The sequence below is a fragment of the Anarrhichthys ocellatus genome, unplaced genomic scaffold (genome assembly GCF_004355925.1).
Source record: "Anarrhichthys ocellatus isolate YVR2014 unplaced genomic scaffold, GSC_Weel_1.0 scaffold1, whole genome shotgun sequence".
NCBI lineage: Eukaryota > Metazoa > Chordata > Actinopteri > Perciformes > Anarhichadidae > Anarrhichthys > Anarrhichthys ocellatus.
In genome coordinates this window covers 2,675,307-2,696,813 of record NW_022280031.1, presented here as the reverse complement: position 1 = coordinate 2,696,813, position 21,507 = coordinate 2,675,307, and the positions used below count along the sequence as shown (strand labels likewise).

General features: G+C 39.6%; 1 protein-coding gene across 1 annotated transcript; it reads right to left on the bottom strand.

Moving 5' to 3' along the window:
• Positions 1–829: 829 nt before the first annotated feature.
• nckap1l (NCK associated protein 1 like) lies at positions 830–20,663 on the bottom strand. Its single transcript, XM_031847532.1, has 31 exons — positions 20,510–20,663; positions 18,886–18,996; positions 18,225–18,317; positions 17,616–17,672; positions 16,371–16,513; positions 15,974–16,064; positions 15,088–15,225; positions 14,430–14,478; positions 13,988–14,144; positions 13,322–13,378; positions 13,113–13,209; positions 12,739–12,848; positions 12,343–12,475; positions 12,077–12,158; positions 11,902–11,960; positions 11,663–11,808; positions 11,416–11,548; positions 11,041–11,160; positions 10,550–10,689; positions 9,692–9,823; positions 8,587–8,805; positions 8,253–8,383; positions 6,904–7,001; positions 6,140–6,233; positions 5,148–5,230; positions 4,481–4,561; positions 3,527–3,620; positions 3,297–3,413; positions 2,579–2,688; positions 1,843–1,932; positions 830–1,404 (listed from the first exon to the last, which is right to left on the bottom strand). The coding sequence occupies exons 1-31, from the start codon at positions 20,597–20,599 to the stop codon at positions 1,288–1,290; spliced, it is 3,372 nt and encodes a 1,123-aa protein (XP_031703392.1). The 5' UTR covers positions 20,600–20,663; the 3' UTR covers positions 830–1,287.
• Between the last annotated feature and the right edge of the window lie 844 nt (positions 20,664–21,507).

Below are 21,507 nucleotides of genomic sequence, written 5' to 3'. Positions count from 1 at the left end.
TACAAAATTGTCATAATATAGTATGTCATAAAAATGGCATAATATAGTACGGCATAAACCAATGTCACAAACATTTAGAAATCATAATATTTCACAATAAATGTTGTAATATACGTAGTATGTCATATCTTTTGATGAAAATATGGTAGAATATAGTACCTCGCAAATGCTATAAAAATGACAAAGCATAGTATGCCCTTCAAAAAATATAATTAAGAATGTAATATTATTATGTCACTTTATTATTATGAACAATAAAATGCCTATGCAATGCCATTTCTGATGATTCTTTTAGTGACAAAAGTCACTGTGAACTCACAAAACATGTTTCTGGCCATAACTCAAGAATGCATAATGCTGATTATGTCAATTTCACACAATTGCCTAATAAAATAATATGATGAAGTCATGACATTTTGGACGGACCATGAGGCGATAATTCTAGTTTGTTCAAGTTCAGGGGTACGACACTCCATCCTGAAAAAGCGATGGGAACATGTCCCCTTGGACATACACACACAAGCTGCATACAAACAGGTGTGAACATCCACATGTCCAATGTGGCAACCAAAAGGATATAGCTTCAGAATAGGGTGGGAAGGGAGGAGATAGAAGAAACGGGAAGGAAATAGTGAATGTGCTGGTTGCAAAATAAAATCACTAAAGTTCCGTCTAAATTTAGAGACAACCACTTTTGGTTCTGCAAAACCGGAGTGCATTGTTTAAATTGTACATGAAAAATGACTCTCATCCAAAAAGGAAGGATGGGAGGACATTTGGGTTGGAGGACAGACTTGAAGTAGATCAGAAAAAAAACAAGTCGTACGTATATTGTTATCATCTTTATTTGTGTAAAATGTGTAAGAAAGAATGTTATACACCAACTATTAATACAATGATTTAAATCGAAATAAATGTGATTACATTCTTAAAACGTGTTTTCTTTATGTCATGGCACTGATGTGTAAAATACAAGAGGGACGTTACAGAATACACCTGATTTTAGTAATACAACAGCAGTCGTGAATCTACACAATAATCCTGACAGATAAGCATCGTAAAAGCGAGTCTAGAGTTTGTAAAATGAGGCAGGATCTTTTGTCATGTGGGTACATAAGGAACACTGTCTTGCAGGAAGCACTATATACAAATATCTAAGGCCATGATTAAGCAGGTAGGAGCATACAGATCTGTATTAATAAGAGACTTAACGATAATGAAAACAAAACATGCACGCACATAGTATCTTGGATAAATAAATGTTACATTAGTAATATTTAACAGTCTTCAGCCCAGAGTGACGATGAAGGACCTGTACACCTCTCTGTAGGCGTTTCGGAGCAGGACATACGGGAAGCAGCGCTCCAGCATGTCTTGGCTCAAGAATGGAGACTCCTCCACAATCTGAAGGAATTAGTGTTAAAATTGTTAAATCTTGAGTTACTCCATATTATTATTATTGTTAACAAATCCCATGAAAAGGGCAAAAATCGGTCTGCTTATTCACTTCTATTGAAGATGTAAATCTTTAGGCTGGAAAAATATAGTTTCCTTTAAGCCATTTCTCAAAACAGCTGGGAACCGTAGTTTTAAGTAAACGTTACCCAAACAGGAGAAAGTGGTGCAATAATTGTTTGTATTTTTTTTTGTTTATCATTCATGTATTAATGCTTTAAAGATAAACAATAAGTCCATTATAAAAAACACTGCAGGTGTGATGGCTTATTGTACAGAGAAAAACCTAAGTTAATGAAAGGTCATAGGTTTTCCCATTAGTCAATTATAAACCCACTTAAGTCTTATTGTAAATTTAAAAATACATGATTTTACTGTGAAACCTACCCTGTGTAGAAGCAGGTAGATGGACTCTCGGTTTTTGCTCTCAATTCTTTCCACGTTTTGTCCCAACTGAAGCAGAGTGGAGGAGGCCAGCTGTGGAATAACACAAAGTTAAAAAAGAGACAACTGGAAAGTTTCAACACTGTTGGACTCGACCTAAACCTCAGCTGGGGCAAAGGTTGGCAGTGTCTTGAGAAAGCTCTTAAACTGAAATATTGTCATAGCAGTGGTGTAGTGTGCCCAAGAAACCAATTATCCCTGTCGCCATATTCCTGTCACATTTAGGGCTTTTCTAAGATTCGTTGCACCATGGCATGACCATCTGCCTTTTCTGTGAAACACGTTATGAAGTCAGTGCTCCTCGACCTTAATACAAATCTATGTCTACTTTAGACCCTTATTACAGGCTGCAGGTCTATCACTGTTCAATTGAAGTGATTCCCATTCCAGAGGCTTCTTTTAGAGGTCTGAAGCAAAAAATAGTCAGAAATATAAAACAGAATTTAGTGTAGCAGAATTTAGATTTTCTGATTTACTACCAAGGTTCCGATTGAAACCCCTAGTTGTGACACCTAGGAAGCACTGTCTTAATAGTTGTATAAAATCAAACCCTTTTTTTATTTTAAAATGAAATGCAGGATAACCAACGCTCCACTCGGTTTTATCTTAAATAAGGAGATTTTAATTTGAAAAGTAAGACATTTACTGTATAAAGAAAAACAAAATGTTTGCCACTCACCATGAGAAACTCTTTGAGGTGCTGCTCTATGTTCTTGTTCTGAACAGTGAACATGGCAGCAGCCAGCTGGTTTATGGCTGTAGCTAAACAGTGGATGTTGTTGTTGTGTCCTGATGAAATAAAAAGAGATCAGCACTGACAAATAGAAAGAACAGAGTAGCGTGTCCTGTAACCTTGGCCACAGAGAAGATGTTTTCATTGCCCGACAATTAGCGAAATTAACTCGATGATCCGCAACACTTAAGAGGAAGAATACTGAGCGTACTTCCTCTGGCTCACAGGCTACATCTATTTCCAACACACCAATGGAAAATAGACACAAAGAAAATAATCGGAGACAAACGCCACCCTGTGCTCTGATAGAAATCTCGGCTATTTGCTGCTCTTAATGTTGCTGCCCAGGCTCTGAGCCAAGCGCTTAGGGTAAGCAGGGCCACATGCCAAGAGTAACTGTATCGATGCGCGTCAGCTGAACTTATCTGTAAACAAAAGTTTCTCAAAAGAAACGTGTTTCTCATTAATCAACATAGTTTGCTGAGGACCATGTGGAAAGTATGATGCACAGCGATGCTATTAAGCCTAATGTTTTGAGGGTGGATAACCTTTTTATACTCTATCAGCGGCTGGTAAGTAATGGCTGGAAGTAGTAACGATTAGTATTTGGTTGAGATCTGGCAAGCAGTTTGTAGCAGCTGAAAATAAATGGATTGATATGCACCTCCATGCTCTCGGCTGTAGAAAGAGTTGGGGTCCAGCGCCAGTGTAGGCAGGGATACGCCGACGTAGACCAGCAGCAAACAGGACAGCTTGTACTCCTCATCAATTGACGTGTTATCTGCAGGTTTTTCACAGAAAACATTAAGAAATGAAAGAACGCTCTTTATTACAGATGACTAAGCCATTAGATCAAGCTGTTTGCAGAAGTGCCACTGGTAGTTTTAGTGTTACCTGTCTGCATATTGCTGATAGCTGCGACAAGGGCGGGATCGATATCACACGTCAACCCTGCAGCTGAAGCCAGCTCAAAAATGCTTAGAGTCACCTGTAAGGCCATAAAGCATTAATTGAAGTAGAGCTAAAATAGTCAGTTTAAAGCTTCTGCCGAAAGTGCAATTTAGATTTTTACACCATTTAAACTTTCCTAATTTAGTTGCATTTAGTTGCTGATAAACACCACAAAAAAAGCCATTATGCTGGTGTGCACTTTGTATTTTATGTAGCAGCCACAGAAGTGACATACTGGACATGCAATGACACTATATCAGCAGTGGGTGCTTTTGTAATGACACAGAGGTTTTGATATTGCCCTATTTCTGGTTGCATGCATGATTGGCCTGTCTGGGCAGAATGTTTCCACTGATGTGGTTTCGACTGCAGAGCTACAGCAGCGATCAGAGTCTCTCTCACGGAGGCATGAGGGGGCTGCTGACGTCTTTGGGGTTATCCTGGCCGCGGCTGTGGCACGGCTGTCATGCCTCAGTCAGAGGCTAGACGTAAGTAAGGGAGGCGGAGTTCATGAGTCACAGTCACACAGATAGCTCCAGAGGGAGATAAGGAATTTAATTTGGTTGGTAGGCAACTAGAGAATACTGTTGCACACTTTCTGTTAGTATATTCTGTAATATTAACCCAAGATGGAAATCAGTCAATCCCCCAATGTCTGAAATGTAAATATGTTTAGATGAATGCAAATATAACAATATGTCTTCAACATAGATTCTCCCACCATAAGTCGACCCTGTGAAAGCAAACTGTCAACATACCGTTGATAAACTGTAATGGGATGATTCATGCAAAGTGAAACCTTGATTTTTGCACTTAGAGTGCTCTGTGGGATCTTAACATACTGTTGCTGTTTTTCCAGTGTAGCTGCCATTAAGTGGTATACAAGCTGTCTTTTACCTTGATGTCAGCTTCAGGAGAGATGAAGTCCATCAGGCAATCGATGGGCCTGATCAGGTTTGGACAATGCTTATTCAGGATCTAGATTACAGGATTATATGACACAATACTACTGAGATCATACATGATCAAGTAAAGACCTTCATATACTGAAGCTACTAAGTCAAGGGCAGTTTTCTTCCAGCTTTATATTATAAGAGATGCAGTGCATGGAACCATAAATCCCCTGTTTTTAAACTGTTATTCCTTTATTCAAATAGAGTAAACCTGTATTTGACTTAAAAATACGAATAAAAAAAGATTACTCAAGATCCACTTACTTTTTTTCCACAGAGCTTTCAACTGCACATTGCAGAGTTTGCTCATTTCTCATCACATGTTATGGAACTTCAATCACATGACAACATGTGGTCGACAGAAAAACATAAAACTTGTATAAAAAAATTGAGATAACTCCAACTACTGATGAAGACTTTGAGATGCAGTTTAAAGCTCCGGAAAAGCTAGTGAGTGAAACTTGAGACTTAAAAAAAAAGAAATTGTCAAACCACTATTCCCAAGGTCAAGAATGAACTTTTACTCTAAATTTTAAAAGATCTTCTTGTCAATTGTACCTACACTCTATAAAAAACTGTTTTTGCAATCTAAGAGTTTTATATTATCTTACATCTTTCAGACCGTCCTGTGCCATCAATCTGAAGGACAGGATCACCCCGATGATGGTCATCCTCTTCAGTACGTTCTCGCCACCTAAAGAGGTGCATACAAAACAGATCAGAGGTTTGCTGCTGTATGAAGCAGTAAAGCAGAGACACTGTGGGTGAATGTGTGAAGAGTGTCGGACAGCAAACCTGGTTATTTGCACTTGAATTCATTTCTGGGCTCTAAGAAAACAAAAGTGCCGCTCTAGAAAATGTGACCAATCTACACGATTATATAATTTGTCTTATATTAGCTTTGTAAAGGAGATCCAGAAAAAAATTTGAGCTCTTAAGTACTGCTGAATTTTGTGATTATAGGTACAGAAGGAAAAAATAAACATAAATAATAATTTATTTATGTTTATTTTTATCAAATTATTCACAATAGCTTCCTGCTCTACCTTTCTCAGCTTCCTAAAACATTGTAATGATGTAATACAAAGATGTAAGAAGATGATTAGTGAGTACTTTCCCTCTGTGTAAATTCAATGGGCTTTTCTCTCCTGGCTGATAGCATCAGAAAGGATTTTCAGAGGTTTGATATAAAGACACTGAGAAGAGTCCATTTCTTCCTTTCTTCTACCTTATTTAGTCCCTTTGTTTGTCTTGCACCATTGGCGCCTGAAAGTGCTGATGGTAGTTCCCACTTCTATCATGTTAGCCTGAATAAGTGATGTACAAAGGGCCGCTGGTCTGCCAAAGATATTCATGTGTATGTCAGTCAGTATAGAAATAATAAGGAGTTAGAGTGATTCAACGTTAGGACTCCTCTTTCGCTTCATGTTCTCGTTCCTTCTTTCTCTGTCTCTGTCTTCACTTTGTACTTTGTGCACCACCGGATCTCCTCCTGTCTGCCTTCAAAACCCCTATACCTTTTATTCATTCCTTTCCTTTTTAACCCTTTACCTCTTCCTTCACATCTCTTATCACCTCTCGCGTTCCTATCTCAACTTCTCACCTGACAGCCTCTTCTTAAGATTGGCCATTTCCCCAGGCTTATCAAAGTTGTTCCTCATCTGTACCAGGACGTCCATATTCTCAATCACCAGTTTCTGACAGAAGAGAAGGAAGTGAGATAAGTGATAAAACCACCTTCAGGAGGGAGATGTGTAGGAGAGAGGTCATGGCTGTGACAGATCTGTCTCTCAGCAAGTTCAGAGCTCCTCACTTCAATCTTAAGTGTCAAAGTGTGGAGCCTGACACAGCACAGGAGCAACTGATTTAACAGAGATACGCAGGTTTGACAGGATAAAGGTAGCTTTGAAGCACAACAATCTTTCCAGACTTTATTATATTGATTTTAATGTTAACATCAGTAGCAGATGGACAGACGAAAACATCAAAACTGAAACTCTTTTAATTCCTATTAGCTATGGATTGTAAATTAAATGTATTCTCTTAGAATGGACATGAAAGCTTAAAGAACACATTTTTTGGTAGATAATGCATTTTCTCTTACAGTCTATCCAAGGGAAGAGTGCAGTAGCCTATCTGCATATTTTAGGTATTATGTAGAGTCAGTGGCAGTTCCTTTTTGGGGGTAAAAAAATAAATAGTTTTCTTTAGTCTCAGCTACACTGCTTCTGATGTCACTGCTCTACCTTAGTAGAGCAGTATTGTCTCCCTGCTACAGACCAGTAATACTCATATCAAAGTTACCCAGCTTATTCAGCGGGCCACTGATCTACATCCTTGAAACAAGCCCATTGCATCATACTGTACCTTCAGCTCACTGACTTGCGAGGTGATGTGCCACATCAGGTTTTCACTCAGAAACTTCAAGCCGTATGGACCAATTAGCTCCGCCAGGGCCTGTAACTCTGCTCAGAAGATGATATGAATAATTTATGGGTTATGATTGGAGGGAGATGAGTGATCAACAGAAGCTTAAATTTACGTTTTTACAAAAATGCACAAAACAAACAGGCTCAAGTGGAGATGTTTTGTTTGCTTCAAGTGACTTTTTTTTCACGTGAGTCTAATACAAAGCTTTTGAAAATAAGCTCTAGAAAATATGAAAGGTTCGATTTTTGAGTGTAGCGGAATCAATGAGAGAGAGACAACTGCAGCTTTTAGACCTTTCACTCAGCTCAACATCTCTGCCTAAATATGGATGGATAAGGATGTGTGTGGTTAAAATTGGAGGTGGTTAATGGATTGGCAAATGAGTCAGTGAGAGGCACGCAGATACCTCACTATGGAGTAAATATAGACGACGATGATGACATTGTGTGCGAGCGTCTATTGAAGTTCAGTGGTCTCCAAAGTACTGTGTGTGCGCATGCCTTATGTATGCATCTCTATTATGTTTGCATGAGCCAAGGTCTGTTGTGGAGTAGATATTAAAACAGCCAGAGGTCCACTGCTCTAACAAGGCAGCGTGTAGGCAGAACAGGAGGCTGGGTGGTGGAGACACAAGTGATGCTGGAATAGTTATGATGCAAGGACGAAAGAGCGGGGGAGATAATAAGCAATACTGAACTTTACATTCATCAGGCAGTGTCAGAATAAACTGCATGTCAGGCAGTATGAAGAAAAACACAACACACCACTACAATAACAAGCTCCACATCCTCTTGAGCAATAACACCCCCTCTGAATGTGGTGTCAAGAGTGAATGACATCGGACATTTTTGAAAAGAGTGAGTCATGTCTTGGATCTGTGGACCCGTGAACATTAAAAAGACAGCAAAATCTGTCTTTTTGAGGCATTTTTGCGCTTGTCAGGCAAACATTGTCAGAGAAAAGAATATGTTTATAAACCTTTCTCATATTACACCCACAAGACAAAAATTCTAGCACGTGAATGTAGTGTACATCATGGAAAACTTCATAAAAACCTCCAAAAGTTAGATTTGTTGCTGTGGATGCTAAGCTCTGCATGTCACTGATGACTGTCATCTGAATTACATTTCCTACACTGTATCATACAATGAAAGTCAGTGAATACAGCTATATAACCTTCATACTAAGCTGTGTATTATTTGTCTCCCATTACCTTTATCACCTTCGTTGTGAAAAGACAATGGTGATAGTACAAAATATGCAATGATTAAGTGCTGGGGCCCGACCTGATATATCTGAAAACTCCTCCGCTCTGAAACTTGGTTCGTTGTCAGTAGCCTGGTTGACGAAGCAGTGCATCGTGGGACAGTGAACGATGAGGGAGTTGCTGGCCTGACGCAAGAGACTCTCCAGGAACCTGAGGTGCAGAAAAATCAAACATAACAAAAGCTCCGTTGTGTCTTTACTCAACAGATGTTTGAATTTAAGAGTGAAAGTGAGGGACATAGAAGACAGGAAACAAAGCAGTCAAGAGGATATGCTTGCGTGTGCTAGCTCTGCGTTTTAAATGGACACGCGCATGCAGCATAGAGTTGATACACATATATGTATTGCACACACCATTTTGTGTAGATGGTCGTAATAGTCTGCCCTCCACGTGAGTCCAGTGGGTGTGTTTGCTGCAGCAGGATGTTCTTCACCAGCCGGGTGATGTCCACATTGATGTAGCTGGAGAGGGTGTGCAGGCTGGCTGTATAGGCTCTTAACCCCGCCAGGAGGTCTGAGGGACGGGCTATCTCCTCGGTGGTCTGGTTGTAATTGGCCATTCTCACGATGATTCTGGAGAAACATGTTTAACCAACGTCACTTATAACCAGGAGTGGGCTGAGGGCGGACAGAAGGGACCTCAAGACGGGTTAAACGAGCCATGGTGGCATGGTACTATACTCTCATTAGGTCAGCACATTCACTGCTCCAGGGCTTCAATTTTATTTATTTTATTTCCGGGCCATTAATCCCCTCTCTTTCTCTCCCTGACTAGTCTGTACAATTTTGGCCATGGACAGACCAATCACTGCGAGCATGCTGCTACTAAAGGACGCTAATTTTAGGGTGACAGGGGAGATAATCATCAGCTAAGACAGGGAGACTAAGCAGAGCATATACACAGAAACATTAGGTTGCCCTGGTACCAATCCCTAATCTAAATAAATTAGCACAGAAATGACACAGAGCAAGGGATGGATCTCTTCTCAGGTTTTTAAGTAGGTGCAGCACAGCCTGACATGGAGGAATCAGATAGAAAATCAGTGTTCATTGTAGTGATGGAGGAGACATTTCTAAAGAGACAAGCTCCAAATGATTCCCTAATTGTCAGGAGGAAATAAAAACTGTGTAAATCAGTGAGTGACAATTTGGAAAAAATTGCAGCTTGAGATGCTTTTGAATTCTCCCAGTGCTCTGTCACATCTTGGTCAATAGTGTTTAACATTTCCGACAGCCCCTGTCCAAGATGGAGGTCAGCCTACTGAGCAACGTGTTAGTTATTAGCATATTTCTGACAGTAATTGCTGTGACATCCACAAAAAAATCCAAATCCCTCTGCTGCACATGAGATAGGGGAAGATTTTTTTTTAGGCAAACATCGCCTCAGAGACTTCAGGAATCATCACATCATCCACATTTTTTCAGACAAATATAATAATGCCCCCATCCCCACTCATACTCAGAGAGGCGTGTCTCCAGGTGGGAAATGAGGAACTCTGTGGGAACGACGATGTGTTCGAAGACAATAAAGTCACTGCAGAGGCTGTAGGAGGAGCAGAGCTCTGTCAGCATCAGATGCATCTTGTCCATACTAGGAGATGTGGGAGAAAGAGAGAGAGAAAAGAGAGGATACATGCTTTAAGACAAATGTTTTGACAATGACTGTAGTATGGATGTGCTTTTCTCAGACAAATAAGGTAATAAACCCGTTAGAGAATTGTAAAACATCTCCGAACTGATGCAGTGAGGAGGAAAACTGAGAGGAGGGAGAGAGACAGAATTACAATTCTTTTATCTAAATTTGTGAGTTTTCTTACTGGAGCTACATAGAGAATATGATCAAAACAATGCTGAGAGGTTTTGTTTCTTAATTTTGAATAGCTTGATTCAGTACCCCATCAACCTTGACTGGTTCAACTAGAAGGGTAATAAAGTTCAGGACAAATAATGCCTCATCGGTGAGAGCATTTTAATCTTGTCCTCCTGATAACTTCAGGAAAGAAATGCGTCATGGGGTGAAGGAAATCATTTGGAAATGTCAGCCAATATTGAAACATTTCTACTAACATGAACTGCATTAACCTACTTCAACCTTGGCAAAACTGTACAGTGTCAATTGTTTTTTGTTTTTTTTAAATGGACTGGATCAAGTTGACTGGAACAAGCGTTGATAATTCTGCATGTCTCCAGAAATCAAGGACGTATCAATTACACTCACTTTTCCAAAACGTCTCCCAATTGAGTACAATGATTAAAGGATCAGACAGAGAGAGAGAGACATAAGTAGAAAAGTGGGGGAACAAAAAGGAAAGCTGACTTGGTAACAACGGCCCGGTCTTTCCTCAGGCTTTCGGCGCCTGGTTTCTCTTTCTGGATCTCTCCCTTCTTTGGCACCGGCTTCTTTTGTTTTCTATAGCGAGCTGCGCTGATGGCCTCGGCACAGTTCTTGGGCTGCAGCTAAGGGGTTATCAAGTGGATAGAGATGGATGCAGGGAAGGAGAGAAGGAAGGGGGAAGGAAAGGAGACAGAAAGAGGAAGAATTCAGCCAAGCAAATATTGGGAAACATGCTCAAAGACAAACATGGGAGTTTTGCATTAATATTGAATGCACTCAGTCAAAAAGTAAACACTTTTGTCATACTTTCCATACTTACCGCATCTGCACTAATATATATATATATATATATATATATACATATATATATATATTATATATACTGTATATGTACGTATATATATATATATATATATATATATATATATATATATATATATATATATGTATATTAAACCTGAAATAGACTTCACCTGGTCATTGAGGTTGCACTGCTCAGCACATATCTCTAACACAACACTGCTGGTCTGCTTGGCTATCTGCTCCAGGAAGGTCACACACAGGCGCAGAATCTTCTTCTCCATTGCCTCTGTCTAGAAACACAAACAAGTGCAGTATATGTGAGTGTGCACATACTGTATGTTCAATGACAGAGGACAGGCATATATACGAAGGCAACATACACACACACACACACACACACACATTGCTGTGATGATGCAGCTGGTGAGGTGTGTTATAAAGTGATAGAAATCGAACTTAATGCAGAGTGTAACCAACGTGCGTCTTCAATGCTTCTTAGATGATGCTTATGTAATAGCTTGGTAAGCAAATGACTCAACACTGACCTCCTCTGGGCAGAGAGGATGTCCACACTGGCTGAAGTGAGAACAGACGAGCGGGAAAGCCATGAGGTAACGCTTCATGGTCATCTCCTCACTGCTCTGGCAAAACATCTTCTCAAAGACGCGCGGGTAGTAACTGTTAAACAAACAAGATAATAAACAGTTAGGACATTAAAGTATTTAGTCTTGAAGAGAAGAGAAGAGAAGAGAAGAGAAGAGAAGAGAAGAGAAGAGAAGAGAAGAGACTGACCCGAGCATGGACACCTCAGATGTGTCCTGCAGAAGTTCTTCCAAACTGTCCACCATCCTGGTGTGAAACTGAATCAAGTTCATCACCTTTGCTAAGTCGGGGTATTCCTTTAGTGGAAGAGGGGCCTTGTTCACACTTGTGTAGGCCTAAAACAGAAGACAATGAGATAAGGGTGGCATTCACCATGTTTTAGAGTGAATACTGTGCAATATTTGATATGTTGCAACAAACCTACTTACCTGCAATCTCAACCAGTCTAATCTAAGTGCTCTGAAATCAAACTCCTCTTTTTTTTCCACTGCAGAGTAAAATTGAATCATTATTGAAATGTAACGTTTTATGTTGCATTTAATGCAGAGAACAATATTGAGTGTACACAAGCTGCAATAATCAGCAGTATGTTTTTGTGATTACCTTGTTTGACGGACAAAGCAGAGAGGGTTGAGACGAATGAAGTCATCAGCACGGACTCCTCTTCTGGACACACATACATGTTCTGCAGAGGAGAAAAAGTTCCCTTAATTCATGCTGTAGAAGGAGAATAAGGGATGCATTCAGTAATAAAAACCTTGATGGCTTTCCCCTTTCTGACACTGCCTGCCCCTCAGTTAACAAAAGAAAAATGCACAGAATTCTATACTGCCCCTTTTACTGTATTTCACATGTATATCTACAGGTACCTGTATGGTGTCATTGAGAACCAAAGCATCGAACTGTGCCAGGTACTGGACGTGGTAGCGTTGAACCACATGGCTGTACTTTGTCATCAGACCTCTTAACTTCTCCATGTGGAAGAGCAGCTCAGCCATCTGACTGGAAAAAAAAAAAAGCAAATTAACACAAAACATATTCATTTTTTACTACATTTCATAATTAAAATGTGTACAAAAAAGCCACTGTAAAATCTCATGCGCACACTTTAGGACGACTGCACTATTATAAACTGACATTGCTGCACTGTGGAGAGACATCTCAAGTTGCAGCGGGGAGAACCTGCTAGCTGCCAGATTTCTGCACACTAAAATGACACAGAGTGACCTCCACAGTGGTTTACATCCTCTGCACCAATGACCTACTTGTCAATGTAGTCCTCGGCTGTCTTTATCTTTGGCATATTCTCAGAGTGTCTGACGAGCCACAGGACCTCGTCACGGGAAAATGACAGAGCCATGAAGACATACAAGGCCTTGGGGATTTGATTGGCACACAGGACAGAGAAGAAATAGGAATGTTAGCAAAGAGTCTCAGATCAGTGAAGACATGATTACTGTGAAACGCAGGCTCATTCAAAAGAATCCCCTCCCCCTGTCCATATATTCTCCAGAGAGGCTGGATCAAAGATACTGTTTTTCATCAGTCCAGAATTTCATTTTTGACTTCTAACTTGCAGTAATGAACTAATTTAAATTCCTCGAGTGTAGCTGTTATGCTCGTTAGTGTCCCCTTGTACCTTTGGTCCCAGAAGTCCAGGTTCATCATCCAGAACTTTAAATAATTCCATCATTGCTCCTCTCAGAAACTGCCTCCTCTCTCTGTGCATAGCTCCACTGGTAATAACACAGGAAATGGTCGGAGACATTTGGTTCCCACGGCTCATTTCAAAGAAAATACTCATCAATGAATATTAATGACAAAAGTTTAGTTTCCTGAAAGTCTTACCAGTTGAGTAAAACATGCTCACGGCATTCCTTGATGTCTGCAACTCGCTTGTTATATCTGATAGAAGAAAAAATAAACAAATTTGATGAGAAGCTATAATTTACAATGTAAAAATATATAATTCCATGTGGTCAGGCAATATTGACCTTTTTCTAATATGTGTCATCTTTGTCTTGGCACGTATTCATTTAGCAGTGGAAGCAATTTCTTCTGAAACTCTAAATACAAATAAGTCTTACAATGTAATTTAGTAACAACTATACTATGATATCTAGTTTATAGTAGATTATATCAACGTCATCAACTTTTCTCTTTAACCGTTTGTCTACACAGTAATCCATTGTCTTCCTCTCCAAATATAAAGGCACTAAGGGTATTACATACTACTTACTACTGACTATATGTGTTGTTTGTGATTTTTTAAATTGTTTAAGGATAATTAAAGATTATTTATTGCCATACTCTTTATTTTCAGCTGCATGCATTTGATTTTAGGGAAATATACGTACTTTTAAAACTTTTCAACAATTGCCTTTGATATGTTAAAATGCCACAAAACTTTTGCATAGAGAAATTCTCATTCATTCATTTAACCTTTATTGCTTTTTAAATTTGTATTGATCAAGTAGGATTACTTCTCATAATGTAGCAGTGCAGCGTACGTACCCTTTGATGCTGTCGAAGAGGTCCTCGGAAACCTTGTGTATGTTGAGTAGTTCATCTCTGGTTAGGACGAGGTAGAGGCCGCTACGTAGAGCCATCTTCCACAGCTCCTGAGAGGCCTGGTTTGTATTCAGGCTGCTGTGGCACAACATGAAACCGACTGCAAGGAGCACAGTCAGCAACATTTAAGGTACAATCAGTTTAGCATGTCACAGTGCTCCTGTCATGACAAATATAGAGACGTAGTTAACTGGTTATATCTCCGAAGCTCAATGGTCCAAAGCTAAATTCTTTCAGCAGTAATACTAATCCATCAATACTGTTGTTGTGTGTTCCGCTCACGCAAATACCTGCAAGATGTAAGTGTGTCTGCAATGTGCTGTTTATATATTTGTATAAAGTGAACAGAAGGAGGACGTTATCATATAGGATGAGGTATACATACTAATGATCCACCGCTCCATCGCCTCCATAGACAGGTATTCACACGCCATCTGTGGTGAACAACAAGGTTATTAACGTCCAGTGAAGACACATTCACTACAGCATGTACAAAGCCTGATGCCTGTTTGACAAAGTAAAATCCTGTCAGTTAAACTACATGGTAGCCATCAGAATCTTCATCGTTACTCTGTTCTGGTTCCCACTCATCAATAGATTTTGGAAAAAACTCCTGGAAATATTGACCATCCTCCCTAAATATGCTTTAAGAAATACAAAAATGTTGTAGCTATCAGTTTTCTCTGTAGACTTTAAATGCGGGCCATCTTTTTCATTCAAATATTTATCTTTTGAAATTGTTGCCTGGAGGTCCCTTGCTCGACAGGACGAGTGATTCCTCTATGAGGAGGCCACAGCCGTCATAATGACAGAGTTCGAGGAGGAACAGAGAGGTCAAAAGACAATAAAATTAATCATTTTCTAAGTGAAAGCGCTGTAATAAGAGGACATGTATTTCATGTTGTTGCATAATTTAGCTGTGACACCTTTTCTCCCTTCTGTGCGTGGAAAAAACATAATCTAGACACTACACCTCTTCCTCTCGCTCCCTTCCTCTGTCAGAGATGAATAAGGGAGGAGAGGTGATGGGAGGGCGGACTCACAGTGTCACAGCAGGCTGGGTCCAGCATGGCAGCTGGAGCACTCAGCAGGCTGAGGAGCTGGGCGCTCCGCCACTGCTCTGCCGGCAGGTTCCTGCGTGGGTAGACCATCTTCAGAGACAGCAACGCCGCCGTCACAGACTGGGAGATGGACAGAGAAGGAAAACAGTGAACGAGGAAGTTAGAGAAAGAGAAAGAGGCAAAATGACAGAGATAGAGAAAGAAAGCAGCACTTCACAGCAAATTATAGCAAACAAAACAAGCTGGAGGCTCAAAAGATGAGGTTTACATGTTTTTGCACAAAGGCATATTTAATGCTCCACCTCAGAGACCAATGTAAGTGTCAGTGTTTTAAAAGAGTAAATAGAAATGATGAATAATTTGTATTATTATTGTAAAATGTGTATTGTGTTGATAAAGCACTTGCAAGATACAGCATCCACATATAACTGACTACTTTGATGGGCTTACACAGAGTCGTGACCTCAACCTCATCTAACACCTCTGGGATGAACTGAAGTGCCGACTGCGAGTCAGACCTCATCACAACATCAATGCCCGTCCTCCCTTATTCTGTTGTGACTGGATGGAAACATATCCCCGTGGAGGCTGTTATAGCCACAAATCAATAATAATAGGAATGAGGTGTTTAACAATCATCATTATGGTGCAATGTTTGGGTGGCGATATAGTATAGTACTAAAGTGCAGTGTTGTGACAAGACAGGAGTGTTTATCATTCATCATTTAAGTTATGTGTTTAAATATGCGTTCATAGTTGTACTAAGTTGAATTAAACGGAATGTTTTGTTTACTTTACTGCGCCAACCCCTATGTTTTATCTCAAGGAAATTATCAACATGTTGACGTAGCTTTACAATTTACTGTACCCTTGTGTGAGGGCCAAACTCCTCAGTTAGCTTCTTCCAAGGATGTTCATACTCCACAAACATCTGGCCGAGCCGTGGGTAGGCAGGGTCACTGCAGGATTCATTACAGCATGCAATCAATCATAATTTGAAGGAAAAGAAGTAGGACAGTATATAATGATACAGCATTGCTAATACTGTGTCAGTCTAGCATTACCTACATGGACCTTACTGATAATAAAAGTGTTGGTTTTCATGAATTACACAGTTCCCTGCAGTTTGTTGGAGATAGAGAGCTGCACGTAGCAAATGCAACATCACTGGACGCTATCTTGATCATTAAGGGTGAATGACTGCACAACACATCCATCCATCAAATTACGTTGTACGTCATATATGCAGTTTCATGTTTCCTCACCTGCTCCCATTGGTCATCTCATGGGCACAGTTGAACATGCCCACCAGTGCCTTCTTATCATCGATGCGAGAGAGCGTTATGATAACAGACGTGTATGTGATGATCAGATCCAAGTAGTTCTTGGTGAAGTCAAAGTTGATTGCCTGAAATATAATAAAAAAATGGAGACAGTGGTTCTGAAATGACTGAAACTGGTCTAACTGGTCTACACATTCTCACTCCTAACTCGTCAAATACTGAGGTTTGGTCAACTGTAGATACAGTGGAGCTAATGTGGAGACCTAAAAGAAAGAGATTGTTATTGAACATCAGGAATGGAGGTTTTCATTAACTATATGTTTAAAATAGTTTTAAAAAAAAAGAATTTTGGTTGGAAAATATTTGTCATCATAGACATCAATAGAGATCACAATAAATACTTTGAATATAAAAAACACACATCCTGCAAATGGCTGTAAAAAGGTTGTAGTTTCCCCACTGATGGAGAAAAGTGGTTGAACAAGCTTCATTTAGCAATGTGTTTGCAGAAATATGAGTGTTTTGAATACACCAGGCTTACAGACAGAAGTGGATTAAGCTGAGGGAGTAGTTTAAACGATTTAGATCTTTTGTTACTTTATCCCAACCTGAAAACCTATCTCCATTGTGACGGACTGAATTCAAATTCATGACCACAGCCGCTACTCTTCCTCTTTAAGCAAACTACGGTCACCTTTCAAGCGGAAAGGGTTAGATATGTTATGATAGATTTGGGGTGAAATATTACTTTAATATTATTTGTCAGTTAGAAAATAAATTACATAACAGATCCTTTTAAGGGTGTCAAATAAAAATAATTCGTTCAAATAGACTTCACTATTGATTGTGACAAATGGTTAAAGAAAAGGTCCTGCGCTGAGGGAAAATAATAATAAATCAAAGCATTGCGAGGTGCCAACATCGGCTGTGCAAATCAGATAACAGGAGACACGGCTCGCTGAATTATACAGTAGAATATACATAATGCACAAGGAAAAGGGTGCCACTTTAATTGTGATAATAAAAAAACCTGACAAACTGAACAGGAGGAGGCTGTGGGCGGTGAGAAGAGAAAACGTAAGCTGCAATATGTAGGTAGGTGGAAGGAGTAAACAGCATCGTAGCAGAATGAATAAAAAGAGCGACAGCTTGTCAGAAATCAGCAGATGTTTGGTTTAAATTAAACGTTTTCCCTGACTTATGAATAAATACATCTTAAATACTTACAATATCAAAGAAGCACTGACAGGCATCTATGGTGTTCAACAACTCATAGACGTGGTCCTGAATGAAGAACAGAGAAGGGTTAGATTAGAACAAAAGAACATTGAAATGATGTTAAGCCTCCAAAGTGATTTCTTAAACACGTTTTCAAAGATTCCTGTAGCCTAATAATCATTAGACATTTGCATATTTTTATAACATCATGATTGAGTTATTCTCAATCTCACAAATAAAGATGATGCATTGGCCTGGCTGTGACCTCCATCACAGAAATATGCAAATGTCAAGGGAGGTGTAACTAACTGCACCGAACCACAGTGAGCCAACTGTCCTTGATATTTGGAATACAATTAAATATGTTCCTATATGAGAATAAACCACTCTCTATGTAAATGTATTCTGGAAAACAAAATAGCAGAAGGAAGTAGAGAGAAAGAAAGACAAACACATCATTGTCCTCTATTACCACATTTGTCCAAAAAAGAGAAAGAATAATGTAAATTTATTTTCATTTTTGATTGTTTTTATGTTGTTATGTTATGCTTCTGTTTCTTCCTCTGCTATTGTCGTGTATTTCTTTGTCATGTTATGTGAAAAAAAAGAGATTATCACCCTGAACTCTATGACATCCAGGAAAGAGTCGTAGTAGCTTGCTGCACCTGCCAACACTTCAGATTTCTGTCTCTGGATACCGGTCAGATTTTGCTAAAAAAAAAAAAAGAGAGAACTTTTCATGACTGGTCAGGTATTATGAAGCGTCACATTGTTTGAAAAGTAGAAGTCGCTCTTCCTGTGACTTGATTAATTTGCTTCACTTCCTACTTGATTAAACCGTCAGCCACAAGCAAATGTTTACATTAAAGAAACACATATATAAACAAAGTATGGACACAATAACAGATATACTCATAGAGCCAATATCATGCAATATAATACCATAGCCCGAGATGACTTGCATGGGTAACGCTGATCATCAACGCTTTGTTTTCGCAAGTCAGTTGTTTTACAATTTCATAATAAGACGTTTGGTTTTTTTTGGAGATCAGAGGTTTTGTGATGATGAAGAGAATAACTGTTAAACATGTCATAATGTTTTCAGTGGATCACACAATAATTATTTGTTTACTGCGAACAAACAAACAAACCTTTTTTTAGTGACAAGATCCCTAAATAATAATTTCATCATCACAACAAAACAAAATATGAAAAATAAGTACAAGCTTGTCCTTTCTATAGAAGGCGAGCAGGAGAGAAAGGCTGCAGTCAAACTTACAATGTTTCCCCTGAAGTCAATGTTGGGGAACTTCTTGTTGATGTATTTGATGGCAGGCTCCATGGCTTTATCGGTCAGGAGGGATGGCCGCAACTTAGGGTCTGCACAGGTCTGTAACAGAGGTTAGGAAAATATAAAGATGTGAGGATGTGATCGGTTCGAACGCCACACTGTAATGCTCGGCCAGACTTTCTTTATATTTCACTCGGAAGGTTCTGGCAGTTAAATAAAGTTTTCATGCCCTGCCATCATGCTCTGTGGGCTCTCTTGACAGGATTTTTTACATTTTGAGTGGCATCCAGCCACTGGTTAGAGAAGCTAGCTTGTCAGAAGAGGAATCAACAGACTAGCTGTGAAGATTGTGGACAGAGCGGGTAATAAGGCTCTCCCCATCTCCCTCAACAACAGTCCTCAAGGTGACTCTGAGCAGAATAGTGAATACTGAACTGCCCCTGTGGGGCTGTTAGGAAGCTGACAGTAGAAGAGTGTGTAGCAGTTCCCAAGAGTGAAGTCTGAGTGCTGGAATAGAAAATGCATGCATGCTCAGGACATCTTCACTGGGCTCAAAATAAAACTGCTCTTCCACTTCTCCTCCTGGTGAATGCAGTCACACAGTAGATACATACACATGCTGAAATGGGGTTACCGAAAGGGGACGTGTGAGTGTGTGTGCATGTGTCACTCCCTGCATGTCACGTCCAGAAACACATTATACATTGGTTTGGGGCGACCGTGGCTCACTGGGTTAAGAGGGTTGTCTGGTAACCGCAGAGTCAACGGTTTGATCCTCGACTGGGACGTGTCGTAGTGTCCCTGAGCAATACACTGAACCCCCAGCCGCCTATCATTGGCAGCCCACTGCTCCCTATATAGAGGGATGGGTCAAATGCAGAGGTCAAATTTTCGTGTATATGTATATGACAATAAAAATGGTTTCTTAATTATATTTTCCGATTTCTTCATAATATTTCACTGGTCTCTTTGCATATAATCTGATGTGTGAGTTTCACAGCATTCAGTTTAGAATAACTGAACTTTGAGGTGACTGACAACTCAGACTGACTTCCTGTTTGCACTTCCTCTTTGGAGAACATAAACTCTGTTGCGTTTGGAAGACAGTGCTGCCTATTAAACTAAGTACACAGCTGTTACAATTATCTAACATCGTTTCATCACAGCAGTTTAAGCCACAGCTCCTGGAGAGTTTCTTTATTTTGAGAAACTGTGCATTACCGGGTTATAACTGGTAATTCACATTCTTATAAGACTCTGTAGTACTTCTGTGCATTACGGATAAATTACTTTTACATGTTTGGCTTGATAGAATCATTATTATTTGTATTGTAGACACAAATGTAGATCCAGCTCTCCTCCTCTTTCAACAGTTCTATGGAATCTCACATTAGAAATGAGTGCAAACATTCTGAATATGATTCAATTTCAATCTGTTCCTAAGTAGTAAAAAAAAAGCATATACTGTTAACTCTTTGTATAGTGTAAGAACTGTCCGCAGGAACATATTTTGAGAAAACTATCAAGGCGTAAGTTTATGAGTCGAAAGTCAAGTTCCTTATTTCTGTTACACAGACAACTTGCCTCTATAAATCTTCCTATTCTCCCTCACCTTCTTAATGTAGTTCATGCGTATTAACACCCCATTCCCTCTCTCATTGAGGATGGTGAGTTTTTCAGCCAGTTTCTGTTGGTAGTCCATTGCTCCAGAAACACTCCGTTCGGGCCTTGGCCTCCTGCTCCTGTGTCGTCGTCGAACCCTCGGAAACAAGTGCACCCAGAGCCTCACCCTGACGCTGGGTCACATGGGGCCCATGGGTGGGGGTGGAGCCATGAGTTGAGTGTCACCCACACACTATAACTGTATGTCAAAAAGTGGTTAGAAATGTATTAAAGGAGGAACATTTGCCACCAAAAAAGAGAAGAATCATTGTTTTTATTTCTTTGGCACATTCGGATATTTAGTCACATTTTAAGAAACTACATTCTCCACAATTCACACCGTCGCTCAACACTTGATGCTAGAGAGAAAACATGTATTATTGAAAATATATTGTTGAGCAAATGAATGTCCATGTGTTCTGTCTGTTAAACTTCCTCTGTGTTGTGAACCATTTGAGATACTTCCTCTTGCGCTGTGAAAGGCGTGCAGAAAGGTACAAATCATATTCTTGTTACTCAAGCAGAGTTCACGGAATGTAATACATTTTACTTTCACTTTTTCAAACTGAAAACCAGATACAGGGATGAATCTTTAGACACGTTTTAAAAAGGTCTTTCTTTCACCACAAGATGGCAATATTTACCAACTGAAGCTGTGTTTCCTGAACGAATGGGGGATCAATCATGCAACAAAGTGGGTGTGTGACAAATACAAACTATATCATAAAAACGCCTAAACCCACACAGACTGGTGACAAATGACAAAACCTCCTTAAAAGGATAAGACAAGACAGACTGTACATTATATTAACTGTACACTATGTATGTACTGTATGTGTACTCGGAGGTCTGTCCCGACAGAGTTTAGCATAATTGATGCATTTCCATCTATCCATTTTCATCCATCCAGGTGAATTTGGCTCATGAATAACTCATGCTTAGCACTCC

Bases quoted from the DNA above. Each gene is read 5' to 3' on its own strand.
- nckap1l (XM_031847532.1), bottom strand. From the start codon at position 20,599: ATGGACTACCAACAGAAACTGGCTGAAAAACTCACCATCCTCAATGAG. The intron at 11,161-11,415 runs GTCAGTGTTGAG...TTGTGTTTCTAG, and splicing joins ATCCTCTCTGCCCAGAGGAG to ACAGAGGCAATGGAGAAGAA. The intron at 1,405-1,842 runs GTAGGTTTCACA...TAATTCCTTCAG, and splicing joins TCTACCTGCTTCTACACAGG to ATTGTGGAGGAGTCTCCATT.